Source organism: Arachis stenosperma, chromosome 6 (genome assembly GCF_014773155.1).
Source record: "Arachis stenosperma cultivar V10309 chromosome 6, arast.V10309.gnm1.PFL2, whole genome shotgun sequence".
NCBI lineage: Eukaryota > Viridiplantae > Streptophyta > Magnoliopsida > Fabales > Fabaceae > Arachis > Arachis stenosperma.
This window is the reverse complement of record NC_080382.1, coordinates 13,320,900-13,341,177: the sequence shown is the minus strand read 5'-3', so window position 1 is coordinate 13,341,177 and position 20,278 is coordinate 13,320,900. Positions and strand designations below refer to the sequence as shown.

Genomic DNA, 20,278 nt, shown 5'->3' with positions numbered 1-20,278 from the left:
TAACACAACACATTATGTTTCTTTTGATACAAAATTTCTAAGAAATTAAGTGATGTTTACTAGATCGAGAATTGACCATTTTTGGTGTTAAAAAAAAATTATAGATCCAAATCCAATTAACAGACATTAATATAAATTTAGTGTTAACATGTTATTGGATTAAAAATTTAAATTTAAATATGATACGTATTAGATAATTAAATTTAGTCAAATATATAAAATTATAATGTTTTATACTATTTATAAAAGCCTATAAAACAGGAATAAATAAAAACATTTGTTTTTTATTTTATGATAAAGGTGTCTTTGTAAAATTATACTAATGTGATTTTATCTCATCTCACTTTTCTTTTCTTCTAAACAAAAGAAAAAACTTCCTCTATTATCTTTCCTTTTAGTTTCTATTCATCAAAACAACACACAAAGAACTCAAATTTTGCTTCCATTTACTGTTATCTTATTTTATTTCCTTCCATTTTCTTGCAAAAATCCAAACATACCCTTACGGAAAGAAAAATTATGTAACTCTATAGTTGTTTTTTAAAGAAATGTATACTGAAGTGGACCATGGCTGGATTCACACCAAAAAAAAATAAATTAAATACGAGTTACTTAATGGGTGCAAGGTTTTTACAGATATTTTATTTTGCACAAACAATGCTAACAACGAAGTTAGCCCAGGGGTTGTGACGAGCATTCCTTATTCTGAGATCGCATCCTCGGACCCTTGCTTTGACATTATGGGACCCGCCAAAAAAGCCCCAAAATAAAATGAACCTTATACGTGGCCCATCCGACCTAGCGTTTGCTCATGGCCCGTTTGCAACAGTACATGCTAAATGGATTTGTTCCATGGAAGCCCAAACATTAATACCCAATAATGTCAGCACAAAAAGGACATCGATGCATTTTACCAAAAAAAAAGACATCTATGCAACCTACAGCTAAGATATTCCAAATAGCAACACCAAGAAATTCATTCAAGTTCAGAGCCTAAATTTACTCAAACAAGTTCAACTTCAAAGCCTACAGGAACTCAGACAAAGCCTTCAGCAGCCAGTCCTTCTACTAAGAAAGCAGATTCTCCATCTTCATCAACGAAGCAAATAACATCATCTGGCCATAATTATGCAGACAATGGGAGCTACGAACATAGTGAGAAACTGAGTATAGGCCAAGCTATTCCGGAGACAAAATTAAACAAACCCAACTAAAACCTCAAATAATGCTTCAATTTGTCACCAGCAAGACACTAGAAATGTAGTTACAATAAATCAGAAAAACAGAGCACACACTAGTGAAATCTGCAGCTTCCACTTAGCAAGACAGACCTTACCGAAAATAATAACTTTTTGCAAGACACAAAGTATTCGGTATGTGTTATCCCCCAGCTTAACATCAAGTTCCACGCGTGGGAAATCCCCCTGCATATTGCTCGACGAGCGACGACCCATCACATTCTGTTCAACATGAAAAGGCACATGGTTTAGTGGACAGGTCCGAGCTGCTAATACATCCAAAGACAAAATATTGGAGTACATCTCAGGAGAACCCCGTACCTGGAGCAGCCACCGTTCAAACAAGTCCTCATTCATAGCCCTCATCGGAGTTGACATACTCCCGTGCCCGGCGTGCGGCGGCGGATCGCTTTGGTGCCCGGAGCAAGGTTGGGATGCATAGAATTGGTGGATGTGTTGGCCCCCAAGGAAGAAGTTCCCCCCACTTCCCCGCCAGAAAACGGAGGACGCCAACATGGACTACCTCTCCGACTCACCATGGAGGATGTATTTGCCGCTGAGGTAGACACGTTATTCAGACCAGCTTCGCCGTGACCCGAGGTTTGATCCTGCAAGCATGTATGCTATTTTAGATTCTGTGAAAAATATAATCCGCTAGGCCCAAAAATAATACATGTAATTAAGTTCAACAAGTAGGATACAGCAAAATCTCCCATTTTCATGTTCACTTAGAACGAGTTAACATTTCTACCTTAATTTCTTTACTTATCTCAAGATATACCACCGTTCCAATCAGGATACATATTACTCAAATGACATGCAATATACTAAAAAATAAGGCAATTCCTACCCACAAATAACATCACAGATGGTCCTTTAACTCAGGGAATAACATGCAATATACTCAAAAATAAGGCATCTACCTAAATATTTCAGTGTAAAACAACACTAAGGTTTGCGGTGTGATCTGATCCAGGAAACTAATTCCACAATTTCACACAGAGGTGAAACCTGAGAAGCAACACATTCATTTGGGCCTAATGATGTTTCCTTATATTACCTCATACGCATGACCGAGCTCGGTCGGAAGAGACGCTGAAGCGGCTGCAGGGCCGTCATGCGAACCGTTGCCATCCGTGGGGGAGACCCCATTACCAATCCCGGACACCCCTCGTGCACAGTACCCGCTGCATGTCCTCTTGGTATGCCCGGGTGTGCCACATTTGGTGCAGCAACGCCTCTTCCCTCGCACGTCGGGTTGACTACATTGGTCGAACTCCTTCTTCCTCTTAGGGGCACCTTTTGTTCTTGCCACAACCGGGTCCTTCATCGCTTTCCACCCCGACATACCTGGCTGACCACCTGCCCTTTCATAAACTCTGTGACGTAGCTTATCTATTAGACTCGCGATGCTCTCCTTAGCGAATTCGAAGTCTTCACGCTCATCCGAACCAAGTGTTGCGACCAAGCTTGTGGCCGAAGAAAGTGCGGCATACCTAAGCATGCGACCTTCATCTCCAGGTCTCATTGTCACCGGCATCCGTCTGGAATCCTTTGCATCCTTGCACCATCTTCTCACAATAAGGCTGTCCGGTATTTGTTCCAAACCCTCGTACTTCATCAGGCAGAATATGTGACTACATGGAATACCCTCACTATTCCACATCGAACAGTCGCACTGAATTTTCTTGTCATCTGGGTCGAATAAAACCTTGTGAATCCTACCAGGCGCGCCCATCCTTGAAAACTTGTAGACAACCGTGGTGCTGATGCTGTCTCTCCCACGAAACAGCAAGGTTGCAACACCCCTGATTTGTTTCTTGACCTCTCTAAAAACTGCTCGAGTGTACAGCTTCGATGCAAAAAGCTCGATAGAGTCAAGCCCGGTTGTTAACACGGGGCTGTAGTACGTAGAATAGAACTGCGCCGTGACTTCGTTGTTTCGATAAACCTTTACAACGCGATCTAAGCTGTGCACCAGCTCCAAAATGCTATCAGTGGATTTCAGGAACCCCTTTATGTATGCATTAATCCCCTCACACCTTGAGGTTGTTCGGTATCCCGCACAGAAAGTGCCCCGGAGATATGCTGTTGCCCAACTTTCTTTAACCTCGTATGTTTGTTGAACCCAACTATTATTTTGTAGGCCAAGTGACTCCACCGCCGTCTTCCAATATTCCTCGAAGTCCTCCACCTCGAAGTTCGCATACATAGCCTTCTTAAAAACCTTTCGGAACTCCGTATCCTTAACCCGTTGAACACAGTTTTTCTCCAAGTGCCACCCACACAGCCGGTGCCTTGCTGCCGGGAACACCTCCGCGATGGCTGCGCGCATCGCTTTGTCCCCATCCGTGACAACAACACACGGAGTCTTCTCTCCCATTACATCTACAAGATTTAACAGCAGCCACCGGTAAGTACGAACTTCCTCATCCTCCAGGAGCGCAAATCCAAAAATGGTTGTCTGTTTATGGTGATTTGACCCAGAGAACACTACAAGCGGTTTCTTGTACTTATTAGACCGATACGTCGAATCAAAGGCCATAACATCACCAAATAACTGATAGTCGGTCATCATTTCACCGTCGACCCAGAAAAGGCTCCCCAGCCGATCATCGGCAGTTCGCGTGTAATGTGCTACAGTCGTCATGTCGGCATTCGCCTTGCCCTCCAAGTAACTGATCGTTGCTGCAGCATCGCCATCACTGATTCGGGCCAGCCTTTGACCATGTATATAATTATACAAATCACGCTTTGTAAATCGCAGCATTCCATACCCTCCAGATTGACCAGCCATGTAAGCCATTATCTTCGCAGTTGGTATACCAAATTGCTTCATGCTATCAACTTGTGCTTTGTCACCATCACTCATCGAGCGATGGCTAGGTACGAGGTGTGAAAACATGGCCGGAGCAAGCTCGTGGTTGTGCTCATCGAAGATGCTCCTGACCTTCCACACACTGCGTTGCACATCATAGAAAATCTTCAACTTCGCCTTGCAGTCGGTTCGACTCTCCAACCTCTCCTCCCTAACTCGCTCAGGACGATCATAGTGCTTAGCATGTCTTGTGCCCTGTCGATGGCAGAAAAAGTCTCTCCTGACCAAAACCCCGTCGACACGCCCCACATCGCCCTTGCGGACCCCGAAACCCCTCATTCTAGCAAACTCCTTGTAAGCAAGATAGGCATCCTCCTCCCCGACAAACTCTCTGCCCATAAAATCCTCTGCGACAACTGGACGACTTTTCCCATCATCCCCGGCATGACTGGCACCACCTGAGAGGTTACCATTTTCATCTTCTCTGCATCCTGTTGGGTCACCTTCATCCTCGTCCCCTTCTTCGTCACTCGCATAATAACAGCCACGGTCTCCATCGGAGCTGTTGTCATCCGACTCTTCCAATTCAGCTCCAAAAATCCCATTGAAATCCATCGGACTTATCGGTTCACAGTTCTAGCCTGAAAACATGAAAGTGTGCAACAGGTTACAGTCAACCACTCCGCCCATGAAACTTCTTCACAAATTATACTGCAGATTCTAAAAAGCCAAACAACCATGAACACACACCACTGTAACGGACAACACCCTAACGTCTTATGCAAAATCAACTACATCATAAGCCCGGGACATCCGTTTCCCTCACGAATAGATATTCCCTTCAAGAAATGTCCTCAAAGATCTTCCTCTATCATGAGTAACAAATGCGAAAAAAGGAGCTTCAGATTCAAGTTCTCACATATGAATGAAAATTATTTCGATCACGACAAGGAAATCTCATGTTGAGTTCTAATCCTATTATATTTTCCATGAAATATTACAAACACAACACCTCAACCTGAAATACGTTCATAACCCTATCATAACAGCCCTGTTACAGATGAACTTTGCAATTGCACTCCTAATCACTACAGCAGCCAATGATTACTAACACCAATCCGCAAGGGTTACATAGTTTCTCGACTGCTAAATTTTAAGAACATTGCCAATGGCATAACTCGTCTCAAAGTTACAACACAGGATATTCTGTTTCAACATACACACAAGTTTGGGTTTTAGATGACTTCATATTCTGAAAGTATTTAGGAAAATTCAATAATATTTATTGCTGAGTTATGAATCAGTGTGACAGAAAAATCCATTAGCTGCAGAGAATTTCAGAACCTCTTCCGTATAACAATACCACTATCTAACTATAAACAGCCAAGGACATCTTAATGAAAATGTTGATGCATTTAACAGCTTGCACCTACAACAGCTACGGGTTCCCTTAGGGGCTACGAACAATAAAGGGATGGTGGCAGCAATAGAAATAAAAGGGACACCTCCAAAATCCCATCAGTGAAGACGTATGATAGACATAAATTGAAGGGTTTCTTACTTAAATAAATTTTGTAGAACCCAAATTTAATGGGTTCCCCTGAAATGAGATATGCAACGTCATTACCCTCTTCCTATGATTATATAATTCGTCCTAGACTGTGTGGGATTAAATAAAACGTACACCATTTCAGCCTGGAACGATTAATGCATGATCTGGTAAGGGAAAGAAAGGGTAAATCGTGCCAGGGTCCCTAGAGTTAAAAGGAAAACGTAAATCGTCCGGACTGATAGGTTTAACATGTTGTCGGGCTAAACCTCATTGGGCTGCCACGATTTACACACAAATGGACCCTTCTCACCCTGGCACAATTTATGTATAATAGGCTACTTTTACTTTTAATATTTTAATTTAAATTAAATCCGGTTAAATATTAACTTAAAAAAAAACTTATAATTTCATTATTAAGATTAAATTATATTAAAAAAAAAGGCATACTAGCAACCTATAATAAAAAGAGTACTAAGTTTTAATGTATACATTTAAGGTTATTTTTTTAAAAATTATGTCAAAAGGTGTTAAAAAATATAATTTAAAATAAAATAAATTCATAATGCTTTGAATAACATAAATTTAAGTTTCTATGAAATTTCTAGTATTCATTGTTGATATGATTTTTTTTAATCAATTTTGTTCATACATATTTTTTATAAAATTTTGTTTGTCATTCTGTAAAAACTTTAATTTATGTTACTCAAGTCCACATAAATTTAACTTATGCAAAATTACATTTTTTAACACCCTCTGACATTTTTTTAAAAGAAAAAACTTAAATTTATCTATTAAACTTTAGTGCTCTTTTATTATAATTTATCAGTATTTCTTTTAATTTAATTTAATCTTCTCAGTAAAATCAATCATTGAAATTATAAAAAGTATATTTTTATATCTTAAGTTAAAATTTGAATAAATATAATTAAAATTAAAATATTATAAGTTAAAATACCCTATTATACAACCATCACTCTATAGTAAGAGTGTTAACGAAGCTGCTAAGATGCCTAATTTCTTACGTCTTACCCTAAACTACATATACCCTAACTCATTAAACCCACCGTGGAACAAGGTCTTCTTTCAAAATTATTCTATATTGCATATTAAGCATATACTATATGATCCAACACACTATATGATCTAACATACTAAGGTAGTTAAGTTTGCCATGCAATCAACTCAACAACATTACAAGCATAAATCTTCCCAACCCAGTAAGTCAGTAACACGTGAATCGCGCCAGGGTATGTAGGGTCTCCTTTGTGTGTAAATCGTGGCAGAGCAATGAGGTTTAAGCCAACAACATGTTAGCCTCGAACGATTTACGTTCTCCTTTTAACTCTAGGGACCCTGGCACCATTTACCCTTTGTTTCCCTTCCCAGTTCCAGCCTGAAATGGTTTACGTTTTATTTAATCCTACACAGACTAGGACGATTTATATAATAATAGGAAAAGGGTTATCATGTTGTAGATCTCATTGGATATCAGTGAATTTGGGTTCTATAAAATTTATTTAAGTTAAAAATCCTAAATTGAAAGAATTGCATTGGCGTGGGAGCTTTCTGCAGGTCCCCTGCCAGAGTAGTCATAATCGTGTAGCAAGTAGGATGTTCGGCTTACTCCGGAAAGGAGCAAAGCTTCATTTGATTCCATAGGATGTTTCCCAATCCCCAATCACATGCCTGGAACAATATCCATGTCTAACCCCTATTGGACTATTGGTCCAGTAGACGAAAATCAGACACCTTCAACTATTTTCCGATCCTGATTGGTGAGCCGGATTCATCTAACATCAACACATCACAACGATAGACATTCTACTTATGTATGAACCTATACTATCATTTGTTTTCAATAAAAATTGATAATCCACGGCGCAGATATCTGTCCCTAGCCTAATACATTTCGAATCTAAATCACAAAATTTAAACTCCTAATTCCCTTTTCGGTGTTCTCTCCATGCGAACATGGCCCCATCTATATCCTTAGGCTACAATTAAAGTACAAAACCCACAGCAGTAAAACCTATCACATTATGCACAAATTTACAAATAAATTCAAATAAAGGAATGAAAATACAACACACCTGACTTTGAACTGTATCAGTGTCCACCAACCGCGAGAACCCAAATCGGGGGAGAAGTGACAATCTTCAGATAAAAACTGAGATCTGACAGGAAATGCGTTGTTTCAGCGGCAGAGTTTTGTTTCCTTGGACCTTCCACAGCCTTCTTTTCCGTGGAACGGCGGCCGGATCTCCGCATCAGACGGCACGTACGGCTCACTGCATCCTTCAGCGTCGGGACCTCGCGCAAGGAAGTCGTCCTACCCCTCGGCCTCAGATCACACGCACCCACGTCCCCCGCTGGACACCACGGCTGCAACACCACCTCAGACCTCCGCTGCGTCCGTGCTACGGCGCCCAGACCTACGCAACTGACGCCGGCAACGAGATTCACGGAAGGAGACGCGAGAGCCCCGTTTGCTACGGCCAAAGTGGGTAGGGCTTTCGTTGCGATCCTAGTGCTGCCAACTTTTTCCTTTTCCCCCCGTAACTCAGAAATATTTTTTTTGGAAATTGACCCGCAAGTGTTTTTTTCAAAGCCCACAGCCACAATGACCCACCATCAAATCCAGTCCTCATTCCATACCTCTTCGACTCGGCTCACCACTAGTAAGCCTTCTGAGCTTACATCAAATCTCACACCCTCAAAGCCTTCTCCGTTATAAATTAAACGTCACACGTGTCCACTTCCAGCCACAAAAAACAAATTCTCTGTACGCTTTTCTCAATTTACATCTGTACACTAGTCTTCCCCCATATACAAACAGAAGTAATAATATGTGGAATTTAGTGGGATTGGTTATGATTTTCTGAGTTTTAAAGCTTTGTCAGTTTCAGCCAATATAGGATGACACTGTTTACTGAGAGGGTCAATGTCATTAAAACATGGATCCGTATGGTTCAGTCTTCACGTTCAGACCATTATTGTGTGTGTCTACCTGCTACTCTGCCCTCCTCTATGTACTACCCAATTAGCATTTCATCCATTTAAATAAGCAATGTTTAAATGCCATGCAATTAACATTATTAAAAGAAGACTGCTAGCACTAATTTGAGTAAGTTAATTAATAAGGTGGTATTGATAGTAGAATACACCTGAAGCTGGAAAACATTGGGAACTGGGAAGTGATTTAATTAAATAAATGACAAATATGACAAAGTCATTAGTTCTATGTATGAATTCCTAATCTTCTATTCTTCCATAATCTCTTTATTTAAATGATACTAATACAGTCATACAGATACTTCTTGTATTTTATTATAGTCTACTACTATAAACTATAAAGTCCTCTTTTCAAAGCATTGAATAGTTAATGGATTTGGGCCTACGAGCCCAGCCCAGAAAGTCAGAAGCGGTGGTCCCAAAAGCCTAGAACAGTAAAATAATCATGGAAAATAAATTAAAAACTAAAAAGAGAACTAATTAAAATTTGATTTAGATAACAACTATATATCAAGTGTTCTTATTCTTAGGATACTTATGGAGGTATTAAATATAGGAAGTGGTCGTTTCTTAAATCACTTAAGAACTATGTTTTGAATTTAATCTTTTTGAGGCAATTTGAATGCAATAACAAAAAAGTTTAATTTTGGTGTACTGATGATATAAAGTGTTTTATATCATTGTGTGATTACATTCGTTTTTTTTTAATGGCTATTCATGCGGTCAATATAAAAAATTGTTATAGTATAACGTAATATTATATAATTAGATACAGTATAAAATTATTTTATATTAATAGTGTATTAAAATTAAATTTATAATAAAAATAAAAAGAGAGATTAACAATTTTTTTTTTTTCATGACAAGTAAGTAACCTTAAAATAGTACATTTTTATGGATCTTAAAATGTGGGAATCTAAAACTAGAACTGTCTCCGAGAAAGTTGTAGTTGAGGTTGAATTTGCTATGATCACTCACTCACTTGACTCAAACAGTGAACAGTGAGTAAGATAAGTGGTCACAGCCGGGTAACCAAAGCAGCATCCCACCCTCAAAGTTGAAACCACAAAGTAGAGAGTCTCTCTGTCACTTCCAGATTTTTACTAGTACAGTACTAGTTCTAGTTTTTGAATGCAAATTTGTTCAATCAAAAATAGGATTCAGTTTCAGTTAACTGTATTTAATATTACCTTAAATAAAAAAAAAAACTTTTTTCTACTCTCATATATTTAAATTTATATTTTCAATTAAAAACATTATCCAAACTGAAAAAGGCTTTATGTTTGCATATTAAAGAAAAAAGAGGCTTGTTAAAAAACCTCTACTCTTTTCACTTTATGGTACCTCAATTAAATTGAGTCAATGCTTAATCAAATTCTACCCATAAACACATATTTTTATATTTATCACCATATTTATACGACACTTATAAGTTAAATATCTTTATAGATTAATAATAAATGTCATCAAAATATGAAATTAACATACATTAAAGTGACTTATAAAAGAAGAACAAAGAGAGAAGATAGTACAAAAGTCTTAACATTAAGATATAAAGTCAAAAGAATTCAATTAGTGTATCAATTATTGTTTAGTTTATATTAATTAATTTTGAAAACATTATTTTTTTATCTTAAACTTTAAATACTAATTATAAGTTTTAAACTCTTCAAAAAATAAAAATATAAAAAAATTAACTAATATTAACTAATAAAAAATTAGTTATATACTTATACAAGTAAAGAATACTTGAAAAATGTAAAATTCATGACTAGTTAAATTTAAATTAAATTTGATAATTAAGTTTAGTACAACAAAAATGTTATTAAAAAATATTTGTACTAACAACTAAAAACCATTAAATATTTTAATATATTTTATTAAAACATTTAATATATATATATATATATATATATATATATATATATATATACTTTAATTATTATTTTTAGATCAAGTTTTTTTAAAGTAAAAAAGTTCACAAAATATTTTATATATATATATATATATATATATATATATATATATAAATTAGTTGTTCACGGTATCCCTCAATCCTACAGGTTAAAGATTAATCTGTCATAGATAAGTGTTTGGCCATTGGATTGCTGCGTGCACATGGTGCGAAATTCAAACCACCAACACTTGATTAAGTAGACCAGTGAACTGACTACTCAACCAACTCAAGTTGGTTAAATTTATATATATATATATATATATTATTGCATAGAGCAAATGGACCAAAAATTATTCACACTAAACCCAAACCTACTCATGGGCCAAATAATATGAAGACTAAACCTTAACCCATAATATTTGACAAAAATGGGGCATCACATACCAAAAGAGCCCAACAAATTAATCATCACCGCTATCAGCCTATTAATCCAACATAATTAGGAATAATAATGTGACAGATTCTGCAACCTTTAAGAAGAAAAAATAGTGGTTCATCACTTTAATTACCTTCTAGCTTTTGTATTAAAAAGATGTTTCATATAAATAAGCATTAGGTCAAAAGTAATAAATACATAAATAAAGCAGCGCAGAGCAGAGCAGAGTGGGAAGAAAGAAGAAGATGGCGGAAGCGATGATGGTGGAGAACGGCAACGGCAACGGCAACGGCAAGGGCAAGGAGGACTACGGTGAGTGCTTGATCGGATACTTCGAGGAAGGTAGCCATGAGTCCCACAGGTACTACCTCTCCCGAAGAACCACCCTAGAGATGCTCAAGGACAGAGGCTACTCCATCCCTGCTTCTGAAATCGACCTCTCTCTCTCCCAATTCAGAGCCATTCACGGTGATTCCCCTGACGTCGACCGCCTCCGCTTCTCCGCCACTCACCTCTCTGATCCTTCCAAGAGGGTACGCTCTTATTTCAAAAAGTTGCTGCCTTTAGGGTTTATAAGTAAAAAGAGGATTGATTCTCTTGCTTGCTGAAATTGATTGCAGATTTTAGTTATCTTCTGTGGCCAACACATTGTGAAAGTTACTTCCATCCGCAGCATTGCAGCGCAGATTGTCAATAGAGAAACTTTAACTGGCCTCATTTTGATTGTTCAAAGTACTATTACTAGCCAGGCCTTGAAAGCTGTCAATCTTTTCTCATTCAAAGTTGAAATCTTTCAGGTATCAGGATATGCAAATCTATGATACTTGTTCTTATCTCTGCTTACCAAAGTTAATAATGTCATGCAACCTTTTCTCCTTATGGTTCAGATCACAGACTTGCTTATTAATATTACAAAGCATGTATTGAAGCCAAAGCATGAAATTCTAACTGACAAACAGAAAAAGAACCTCCTAAAGAAGTACAATTTAGAAGAAAAGCAGGTCAGTTTATGTATGGTTCTCATGCATTACATGTTTTTTGTGCATAAAATTTGATTGTGACCATCTTAGAGTCAGAATTATTGTTCACATTATTCTGATTTAAAGCTGTTGTTGTCAGCTACCCCGCATTCTACAAACAGATGCAATTGCAAGATACTATGGACTAGAGAAAGGGCAAGTAGTTAAGATAACTTACAGTGGTGATATCACTCAGATGCATGTCGCCTATCGATGCGTTTGGTGATGCTTCTTTCTTGTATGCTGCTGGTAGAATTCGTAGAAATGCTTAAGAACTAGTTAGTATATCATTGTATAATTATAAGCTTATGCAGTAACTTGCATGCGGTTTGTGTGAATTTCACTCCAGCAGATGAACAAATCCACATTGAACAGTTTCTTTGTATGACTAGTTTGGAAATCACAAACTGCACTATGTTAACTTTTGGCTTACCAAGGGTATGTTTCATGTGGAAGTAAAAGTAAAGAGATATTTTCATGGACATGTCATTTTACACATCAAATATTCACCCTATGTTAACTTTTTAATCTCCCCATCCAAACATGCATTAGTCTTAAAAAGATAATTATAGTTAGTTGCTGGAATTTTTATGTTGTGTTTTAAGTTAGAAATTATTCTCCTTGTGTAATTATGGTGCTTATCATTCAATAGCTCTTTTAGGTTGCTTCAAATTCTGATATATATTTGATTCAATAAAGTTTGGTGTGATCTAATTGCTCGCAAAGATAATTTGTCAAAAGACGTGAACACAAATTAAGTAATGTTTATGTCTTTATGGACACTTCGGCTATACTATAGTCAACCCCCAAAGAAACAAAAACTTGTAGCATAAACTTGGATTAAGAATGATAACTGTGCTGGCAGCTTGGATATTAATGCATGCTTTCATCAATAAAATAGTCGGGAGGGAAATTATCTTGTCAAATTCAGTCTCCCCAACTGTAGAGTGTACACCCAGATTTTTTTACATTTTTTAGTGCTTAATACAACGCAACATAATTGTTTTTAATTGGACAATCATATTATATATATCCAAAAAATCAATTACCAATTAATAATCGTATGAAAATATATATTTGGTATTGATTATACTATTAGAAAAAAAATTTAATTATTTGGATATGACATTTTATTACTTTACTACGACATTTATTTATTTTAGTAATTAAATTGAAAAATGTATAAATATATTTAAGGGTAAAGTACTAAATTGATCCGGCGTAATCCTATGTCCTATTTGAATCCAAAAAAGTTTTATTTAGTTTTAATATAGTCCCGCCGTGTGGTCGAAGTACAAACTGCATAGGTACAAAATCAATCGTGGATGCATCAATACATTTATTTATCATTCTCCTTAGTTTTATAGAAAATATTTCATTTAAATTATAAGAAAAATGATAAATAAATGTATTGATGCATTCACGGTTGATTTTGTACCTCTAGAGCTTGTACTTGTTCTCCAGATTATCGACTTTGTTCTCGTATTGTAGGAGATTCCGTTAATTATTTAACTTTGATCTCATAGTGGAACTACATTAAAACTAAATGAAAATTTTGTTGTATTCAAATAGAGCACTTTAAACCTTAAGGACCAAAACATGATTACGTCCAAACTTAGGAGACCAATTTAATATTTTACCATATATTTAAATATATAATAACTCATTTAATCTCTAATTTTTTTTTCTATTTTCTAATTCTTTGAACACCTGATATTTGGAAGATACTTGTGCTAAACCAAAAATAATAATAAATAAAATGTATGACTAATAGAGATCAGACACGTACCTAGTACAACCTACACATTCATTATATTTTAACCTTTTTTATTTGGTCGTGATTATATTTCAACCTTAAAAAGGGCCTACAATGAATACTTACAACCAAACGATTGGGGTTGAAGTTTGGGGAAACAAAATCCCGCTTGGTTTATATTGTACTTTTGTACTTGCTTGTATCAGGAGTAGCCGAGTAGGCCACTCCATGTGACGTTTCTCTTCATCTAGTTCCCGCATCCAGTGATTTAAATTATGAACATAATAATAATAATAATAATAATAATAATAATAATAATAATAATAATAATAATAATAATATTTTGCATTTGAATTTTGACCAGGGAAATTTGAAATAAGCTTTATGTTAAAATGCTCCTTTTGACAAACTAAAATGTTAAAAAGTGGTATTTGTCAGTACATAGTAGACGCTTGTTTGTCATTGACTTTGAACACGTTCTGCAGCACATAAAATGAACAAAGAAGCCACACTATGCTCAATTCTTCCGGGCCAATGCTGCAGCAAGGCCACCAACTATGAGTCCCACAGCAGTTGCAGTGATGCCAATTCCTATAACACCATCTGCATCGTGTAACACATTGAAATTTAAGTTCAGTTAATGTTCCAATGCATGATAAGAAAAGCTTGAGTAAGAAACAGGTCAGCTATCACCTTTAGCAATTCGATCTTCAACTACTTTCTTGAGGGACAGTGCCTGCCTCCAATCAGGTGCAATCTGCAACAACAATTAAGGGAGAGAAAATGTTGAGACAGAATTACTCAATGTTAATGTTAAACAATTGTTGTAAACAGTCATAGATAGGCCATAATGAACAATCTAAATAATGGACTCATCTAACCTCACTAATTAGCAATATATAGATAGATAAATAGATGTTAATAGTTAAATAGAATTAGACTCTACTATGATGGATTTCCATGCGTTGTGATATCATAACATAGATAGTTGTATATCAACCAAATGGAAAGAAACTAGAGGATAAGGAAAATAAAGGGTTTTAGTTTTAAAGCCATGCTCCTGGCAGACGAAGATAAACCATATTCCGAATATAGAGCTTTTGAGCAGCAATATCAGCAAAGACATGGCATCAAAGATTACACAATGGGATATCAAGCAAAATGGAGGTTTTTACTTTTTAGGCATTGTCTTATCTATAAGTGAGAAAGACAAACCTCTAGGCATTGCCCCAAAAGTTGCCGACTCCTACCATAATCGTTACTCCTGTAATATCCAACAGCCAGAAGATAAAGCTTCTCTCTTTGATGCAAAGGACTTTTAGTATTGCCCAAAGAAGCTGTAGATCACAATTAAGGATGTAAATGATCAGCCATGAGTTTGAAGGTCATATAACAAACGCAAATGTTTTCAGAAGAAAAGGAGAACACAATTGTTTTCTAATAACCATTAAAGGCTAGTGGCAAAAGGAAGCAACATAAACATTAACACTATACAAAGAAACAATTTACTAAAAGCAGATCAAGGTGCCATATAAACAAGAAGAAATATTTAAAAACAATGGAAAAGCAACTTGAAGAACTGAAAATGATTCAGTAAGTGATGTTACTTTCAAGCATGGCTATCCCGCGTTGAACATCTTCTTTTTGCCTTGAATGAACAAGAGCCCACGACAACCTCATTATGCTTTCATTCTTCCTCTCCTCATTGTCCCCGTTGCTAGCCTCTGCGACTTCTCGCTCGCATCCCTCCAAAACAATCAATATAGTTTTAGACTGAAAGTAATTAAAAGCAAATAGCAGCAAGAGACCACATTCGCTGCGTGCCGGTACATTACATCAAACAAAAATAACCTCCTCAAGTTAACAAACAAGGAACATTGAAACTTCTGCAGTCACCAACTCACCGTAATTGATCATCACCAGGGGGGAAAGAGAAACTCTTAGAGCAGAAATTTTTAGTATTTTTGGCCAGCACAAATACTAAATTGTGTTTAACAAATAAATTTTACTAATTCATGTATGCAAACTCTAAAAAATATAGGTGGAAACTGTATTGATTCATATGTGCAAAAATTGCAAACTACATGAACGTATGTAAATATAGGTGCCAAAAATGATAATATTTGCTTGTCATGTAGCATTGCTCGCTGGAAAATGCATATATTCTTCCCCTCAATTTTCATTTTTGTTTTTCAATAAAGATTACAAAATGGTTCCTACTATCCAAATGATTCCATTTAAAAGGGGAGAAAAAGAATCCCAACATCATTTAGGGAAATTCTACAATCATGATGATACATACACAGACTTAACGCAAAGGAATTGAGCCAATAAATCGAATTAATTGCTTCGTGATCGTCAATGTTTGAATTCCATATCACACTAGCCAACAAGAATAGTTATGATTCTACAGCTTTAAAAAACACGGAAAACAAAAAGATTTTTTTTCTGATTGAAAAAAAAAAAGAAGGAAATATTGGAATATTTGATAGAGGGAAGGGAGGGCTTACAGCGATGACGTCACGGTCACACCAAGGGATCTGGTCGCCGCCGCCGAAGAAGTTTCCGATGGATTCAAATATGCCTCCGACCTTGGAATCCATTGATCTGCGTTATCAATCTCTCTCGGCGGTTTTCACACTTTTGCCTTCGTAAATTCTCTTCTACACAATTCCTTATTATAGCTTTGGCCTAATCTCTTCTCTTTTTTTTTCACTTAAAAAATTAATAAACCTTAGTTGTTATATAACAGAATTTTATTTTATATTTTTATTATTATTTATAAAATTTTTAAATTAATGGTTACTTAAATAAAATATTTATACTAATATAACAGTAAGTATTTGAAACCAATGAGTTATAGCTCAAATGACATAGTCTCTATCTTTGGTAAAAACAGAAAATATAGTAAGTATTTGACTAATTTTTTTTACCTACGGTATTTTTCAATCCGACAGATCAAGAACTAATCTGTTACGGGTTCCATTTAAGGGTCTGTTGCTGGTCAATGAATTGCGAATTGCTGCATGCACAAAGCGGGATTCCAACTCTGACACTTACTTAAGCGGACGAATGAGCTGAACACTCGACCGTTAAAAAAAACAAGTCACACTAATTTTTATTATCTAACAAAAGAATTTTTATATATCTTATTTTGATCCTTTTTTCTATTTATTCCAACAATAAAACACACATATAGACGAGTTATTGAAGATCAAATCTTTTCAGATACATTATGAATGGTTTTCACATCCAACAATTCAACCTTGCTTTGTAATTCTTCGCTCATGTAATCAAAGATCAATAATGGATTCATTATATAAAACTTGCTACTTAATAAGTAATTAACTTTGATACATCATTACTCGCATAAAGTTATCTAATAATTTTTAACTATCATTCTCACACAAGAAATTTAGAATTTTCGCGCAAAACTAAGTAAATTAAATAGTTTCAAGCGTCTCCAACTTTTCCAATTTTGACAAAAACCGGAAACTTGGCAACCCTTGGACCGTTATGACCCCAAGCAACCTTAAACTTTTGAACAAGATCCTGTCCAAGAAGTTCCACTCCTTTGTCCTTAGCCGTTTGATATGCTGAACTAGATCTTATGAAAGTCAAATAATTGTCCAAATCCATAGTAACCTCTGACACAAACTCAAAGGGTCCAGTGTGATCAGCACCATCAACAGGCTCAAATGGAAAATCAATGCTCCTATAATTATCTTCAACTAATTTCCGAGCAGGGTCCCAATAGGGACTCAAAACATCTACATAGTATTGATCAAACACCTTGTCCACTTCCTCACTAACTCTTGGTACATTGTAACATATAGCAGCAATGACCCCATGAGGCTTCTTGAGAACCCAATTCACTTGTTTGTAGAATGATGGCAGGTCAAACCAGTGTAGGGATTGTGCAATGGTCACAAGGTCCACACTTCCTTGAGCTGCTACCTTTTGTTCAACCTCTTCCATGGACATTATTGGTGGGGTATGTTGGTATTTCACATTGGGTAGCTTGATTGCAAATTCAAGCTGCTTTTCACTAGTGTCTGTCCCTATCACATTCTTGTATATAGCAGCTAACTGTAACAAAACATAACAAAATCACTAATACATCATGTATATTATTTGTATTCATTTTCATATTATGAAAGAGAATTTTAGACCAACGGTTGAGTTGTCTCTGTGTGATCTCAAAGTCACAGGTTTAAATTAGTGGAATTAAGATAACTGATTCTCACTCAACCACTAGAGAACTAACTGAATTTCAAACTTTATGAATTCAATACTACACAAAGAGAGATAGAAGAGAAAAGAGAGGAGGGTATGTACATGTTTAGCAGCCTGGCCACTTCCGGTACCAACATCCCAAGCTAGTTCATGAGAGGGAGTTTTTGAAGCTATGAATTGGAAGAGCTCTGTGGGATAGCTTGGCCTTGCCTTTGCATATTCCTTTGCCTGTTTCAAAAATAGATCTGCCATCTCTTACTTATATGTTCTGTTTTCTCTCAAAATTTCTTGTATCTTCATCAATCTCCTCATCATGATATGTATTTATATATCACTATAGTTAGATAGGCCTCCCTCAGTTAATTAATGTCTTGTGTGATATGCAACACCAATTTGGATTCCTATATGTCAATCAATCATAGCTTGTAAAATATACACCACCAATCAAATTGGAGTGGAAAATTCAACTTATCTTGGATGACCCGCACATTATATAATTAAAAGGCACTATGTTTGTCCAAGTTAAAGTGTTATGCTGAAAAGTATTTTCATAATGGTGAAAACTTAGGTCCAGTCGACTTCACGTAAAGTTGATAACTGAGACCGTTAGATGATTTGACTTATTTGACTAAATTTTCATCTAATGGCTCTCAGCTATCAACTTCAATTTTTACCTTCCATAATAAACTCGTATGCAACAGAAATACAAACTAATTAATTTGCAACTTAAAAGAAGAATTACTTTATCTAACAAAATTTTAAAAAATTAATAATTAATTTGATAATTAAAATTTATTAGAAATTAAAGTGTTAGATTAAATCTCTTAAAAGTTAGATTCCATAGAAGAGGAAAAAGTGATGGATAGCCTCCAAGACATGAAGAGAGAGCCACATGCATGGAGTTCAACATTTTGTGATGTAATAGAAAGTAGGAGTAATTTCTCTTCCTATGACATGTAACGATTTCTTGTATTAGTTTTACACATTAACCAATTACCATCATTCACATGTTCACCACCACAGAATGAAGACAAGTCCACAATAATAATATATAGCAACGGTGAGGTGGGTTGTGCGGTTGTCTTCTTCTTCTTCAGATCCCTTCAACTTTCATCACTTCTAAAATACTATATTAATTGCTGAGTCATTAAATTGTCCATGTGTGTGTGATAGTGATCACGGATTCTTGACTCTCGATCAAGTAAAGTAATGCAGGAAGAGTACGAAATTTCATTATATAAACTTGCATGTAGTATAAAACTTCTTTATGCTAATCAATAATCCTTCACCCCTCAAAAAGAGAAAATGGCATTTTTATTGGTTTATTTGTGTCTCCCCTAATAACATCGCTGCAAAAATAATATTTCTATTGCTTTAAGTATATTTAGAAAGAAAAGCGCATTTATTTTTTTTCATTTTAAATTCACTACTTTTAATTGATTTTCACTATATGTTTTAGGATAATAACTAATCAGTTGCAAATCTAACATTATTTAAGAATTTGTCATTAACTAAAATTTTATTTGTTTATAAGGACACGACGTTGAGAGATTAACAAAGAGATACAAAATTATATTTGGTGATGAGACATAAATTAAGAGTTTTGGAACATTGAATTAAAATATTTTATATCTTTTTTAACAAGAGAAACAATTTATTTTTTTATTTTTATTATCAAAATTTTATAATTATATTTTTTATCATTTTATTTTTTATTCTAAATATTGTATGAAAAAAAAAGAAGAAGAAAAATACTACATTAAAAAAAATATATTTATATAGTTGCAGCAAATTTTGATATAAAACTAAAACATTTATCCGTATTGTTTAAGAATTTTGAGTGAATTTTTACTGATAAATTATACATAATTTAGAACTTTTCCTCTTCCTCCTCATTTTCTGCTGCTTCTTCTTCTTCATCTTCTTATTTCATTTTCTCGTAATTCTTTTTGAATTCAGCTTTAAAACTTCCTTCATTTTTTGCGACGATTTTGAGAGTTTTTTAGAGATTTTGATCATTGTTTGAATTTTGAGCGTTGCGATTTTGATCGAAAAAAAGAACCATTTGTACTATTCAAAAGTTGAAAAAGCACGATTTTGATAGAAGAAAAAGAACTATTTGTACTATTCAAAAATTAAAAAAGCAGGTGTTTACACGCAACTTAAACTAAAAATTTTTTTTTGTTAGATTTGAACCAACTTATTTAAGCATATTAATAAATTAAATACTAATCCAGTTTCCAGTCCATAATTATTTATTACTTTAATTAAAGTATTGATAAATTTCTTAAATAGAAGTACTAAAGAATTATTA

At 35.3% G+C, this 20,278-nt stretch overlaps 4 protein-coding genes across 4 annotated transcripts; 1 reads left to right on the top strand and 3 right to left on the bottom strand.

Moving 5' to 3' along the window:
- Window positions 1-1,036: 1,036 nt before the first annotated feature.
- Window positions 1,037-8,425, bottom strand: LOC130933700 (protein FAR1-RELATED SEQUENCE 5-like). The gene is made up of 5 exons (XM_057863320.1): window positions 7,699-8,425; window positions 2,299-4,697; window positions 1,619-1,846; window positions 1,337-1,559; window positions 1,037-1,116 (listed from the first exon to the last, which is right to left on the bottom strand). Exons 2-5 carry the CDS (start codon window positions 4,669-4,671, stop codon window positions 1,037-1,039), a joined length of 2,904 nt encoding a protein of 967 aa, XP_057719303.1. The 5' UTR covers window positions 4,672-4,697; window positions 7,699-8,425.
- Window positions 8,426-11,092: 2,667 nt separating this feature from the next.
- On the top strand, window positions 11,093-12,456 carry LOC130935630 (DNA-directed RNA polymerase V subunit 5A). The gene is made up of 4 exons (XM_057865461.1): window positions 11,093-11,486; window positions 11,574-11,750; window positions 11,841-11,954; window positions 12,073-12,456. Exons 1-4 carry the CDS (start codon window positions 11,199-11,201, stop codon window positions 12,196-12,198), a joined length of 705 nt encoding a protein of 234 aa, XP_057721444.1. The 5' UTR covers window positions 11,093-11,198; the 3' UTR covers window positions 12,199-12,456.
- Window positions 12,457-14,061: 1,605 nt separating this feature from the next.
- Window positions 14,062-16,473, bottom strand: LOC130935275 (mitochondrial fission 1 protein A). Its single transcript, XM_057864961.1, has 5 exons — window positions 16,239-16,473; window positions 15,336-15,474; window positions 14,944-15,065; window positions 14,422-14,485; window positions 14,062-14,331 (listed from the first exon to the last, which is right to left on the bottom strand). Exons 1-5 carry the CDS (start codon window positions 16,329-16,331, stop codon window positions 14,246-14,248), a joined length of 504 nt encoding a protein of 167 aa, XP_057720944.1. The 5' UTR covers window positions 16,332-16,473; the 3' UTR covers window positions 14,062-14,245.
- A 545-nt stretch (window positions 16,474-17,018) lies between these two features.
- LOC130935274 (uncharacterized) lies at window positions 17,019-18,323 on the bottom strand. Its single transcript, XM_057864960.1, has 2 exons — window positions 18,067-18,323; window positions 17,019-17,817 (listed from the first exon to the last, which is right to left on the bottom strand). The coding sequence occupies exons 1-2, from the start codon at window positions 18,214-18,216 to the stop codon at window positions 17,182-17,184; spliced, it is 786 nt and encodes a 261-aa protein (XP_057720943.1). The 5' UTR covers window positions 18,217-18,323; the 3' UTR covers window positions 17,019-17,181.
- Between the last annotated feature and the right edge of the window lie 1,955 nt (window positions 18,324-20,278).

What these genes read in the sequence shown, in the direction of transcription:
- LOC130935275 (XM_057864961.1), bottom strand. Translation starts at nt 16,331, where the DNA reads ATGGATTCCAAGGTCGGAGGCATATTTGAATCCATCGGAAACTTCTTC. An exon ending in CGGGATAGCCATGCTTGAAA is followed by an intron (nt 15,066 to 15,335) that starts GTAACATCACTT and finishes TGTGATCTACAG; the next exon opens with CTTCTTTGGGCAATACTAAA. An exon ending in TGAAGATCGAATTGCTAAAG is followed by an intron (nt 14,332 to 14,421) that starts GTGATAGCTGAC and finishes TACACGATGCAG; the next exon opens with ATGGTGTTATAGGAATTGGC.
- LOC130933700 (XM_057863320.1), bottom strand. Translation starts at nt 4,671, where the DNA reads ATGGATTTCAATGGGATTTTTGGAGCTGAATTGGAAGAGTCGGATGAC. An exon ending in GCCGCACGCCGGGCACGGGA is followed by an intron (nt 1,560 to 1,618) that starts GTATGTCAACTC and finishes TGGCTGCTCCAG; the next exon opens with GTACGGGGTTCTCCTGAGAT. An exon ending in GCAAAAAGTTATTATTTTCG is followed by an intron (nt 1,117 to 1,336) that starts GTAAGGTCTGTC and finishes AATTATGGCCAG; the next exon opens with ATGATGTTATTTGCTTCGTT.
- LOC130935630 (XM_057865461.1), top strand. Translation starts at nt 11,199, where the DNA reads ATGGCGGAAGCGATGATGGTGGAGAACGGCAACGGCAACGGCAACGGC. An exon ending in TCTCTGATCCTTCCAAGAGG is followed by an intron (nt 11,487 to 11,573) that starts GTACGCTCTTAT and finishes AATTGATTGCAG; the next exon opens with ATTTTAGTTATCTTCTGTGG. An exon ending in ACAATTTAGAAGAAAAGCAG is followed by an intron (nt 11,955 to 12,072) that starts GTCAGTTTATGT and finishes TGTTGTTGTCAG; the next exon opens with CTACCCCGCATTCTACAAAC.
- LOC130935274 (XM_057864960.1), bottom strand. Translation starts at nt 18,216, where the DNA reads ATGGCAGATCTATTTTTGAAACAGGCAAAGGAATATGCAAAGGCAAGG. An exon ending in GTGGCCAGGCTGCTAAACAT is followed by an intron (nt 17,818 to 18,066) that starts GTACATACCCTC and finishes GTTTTGTTACAG; the next exon opens with TTAGCTGCTATATACAAGAA.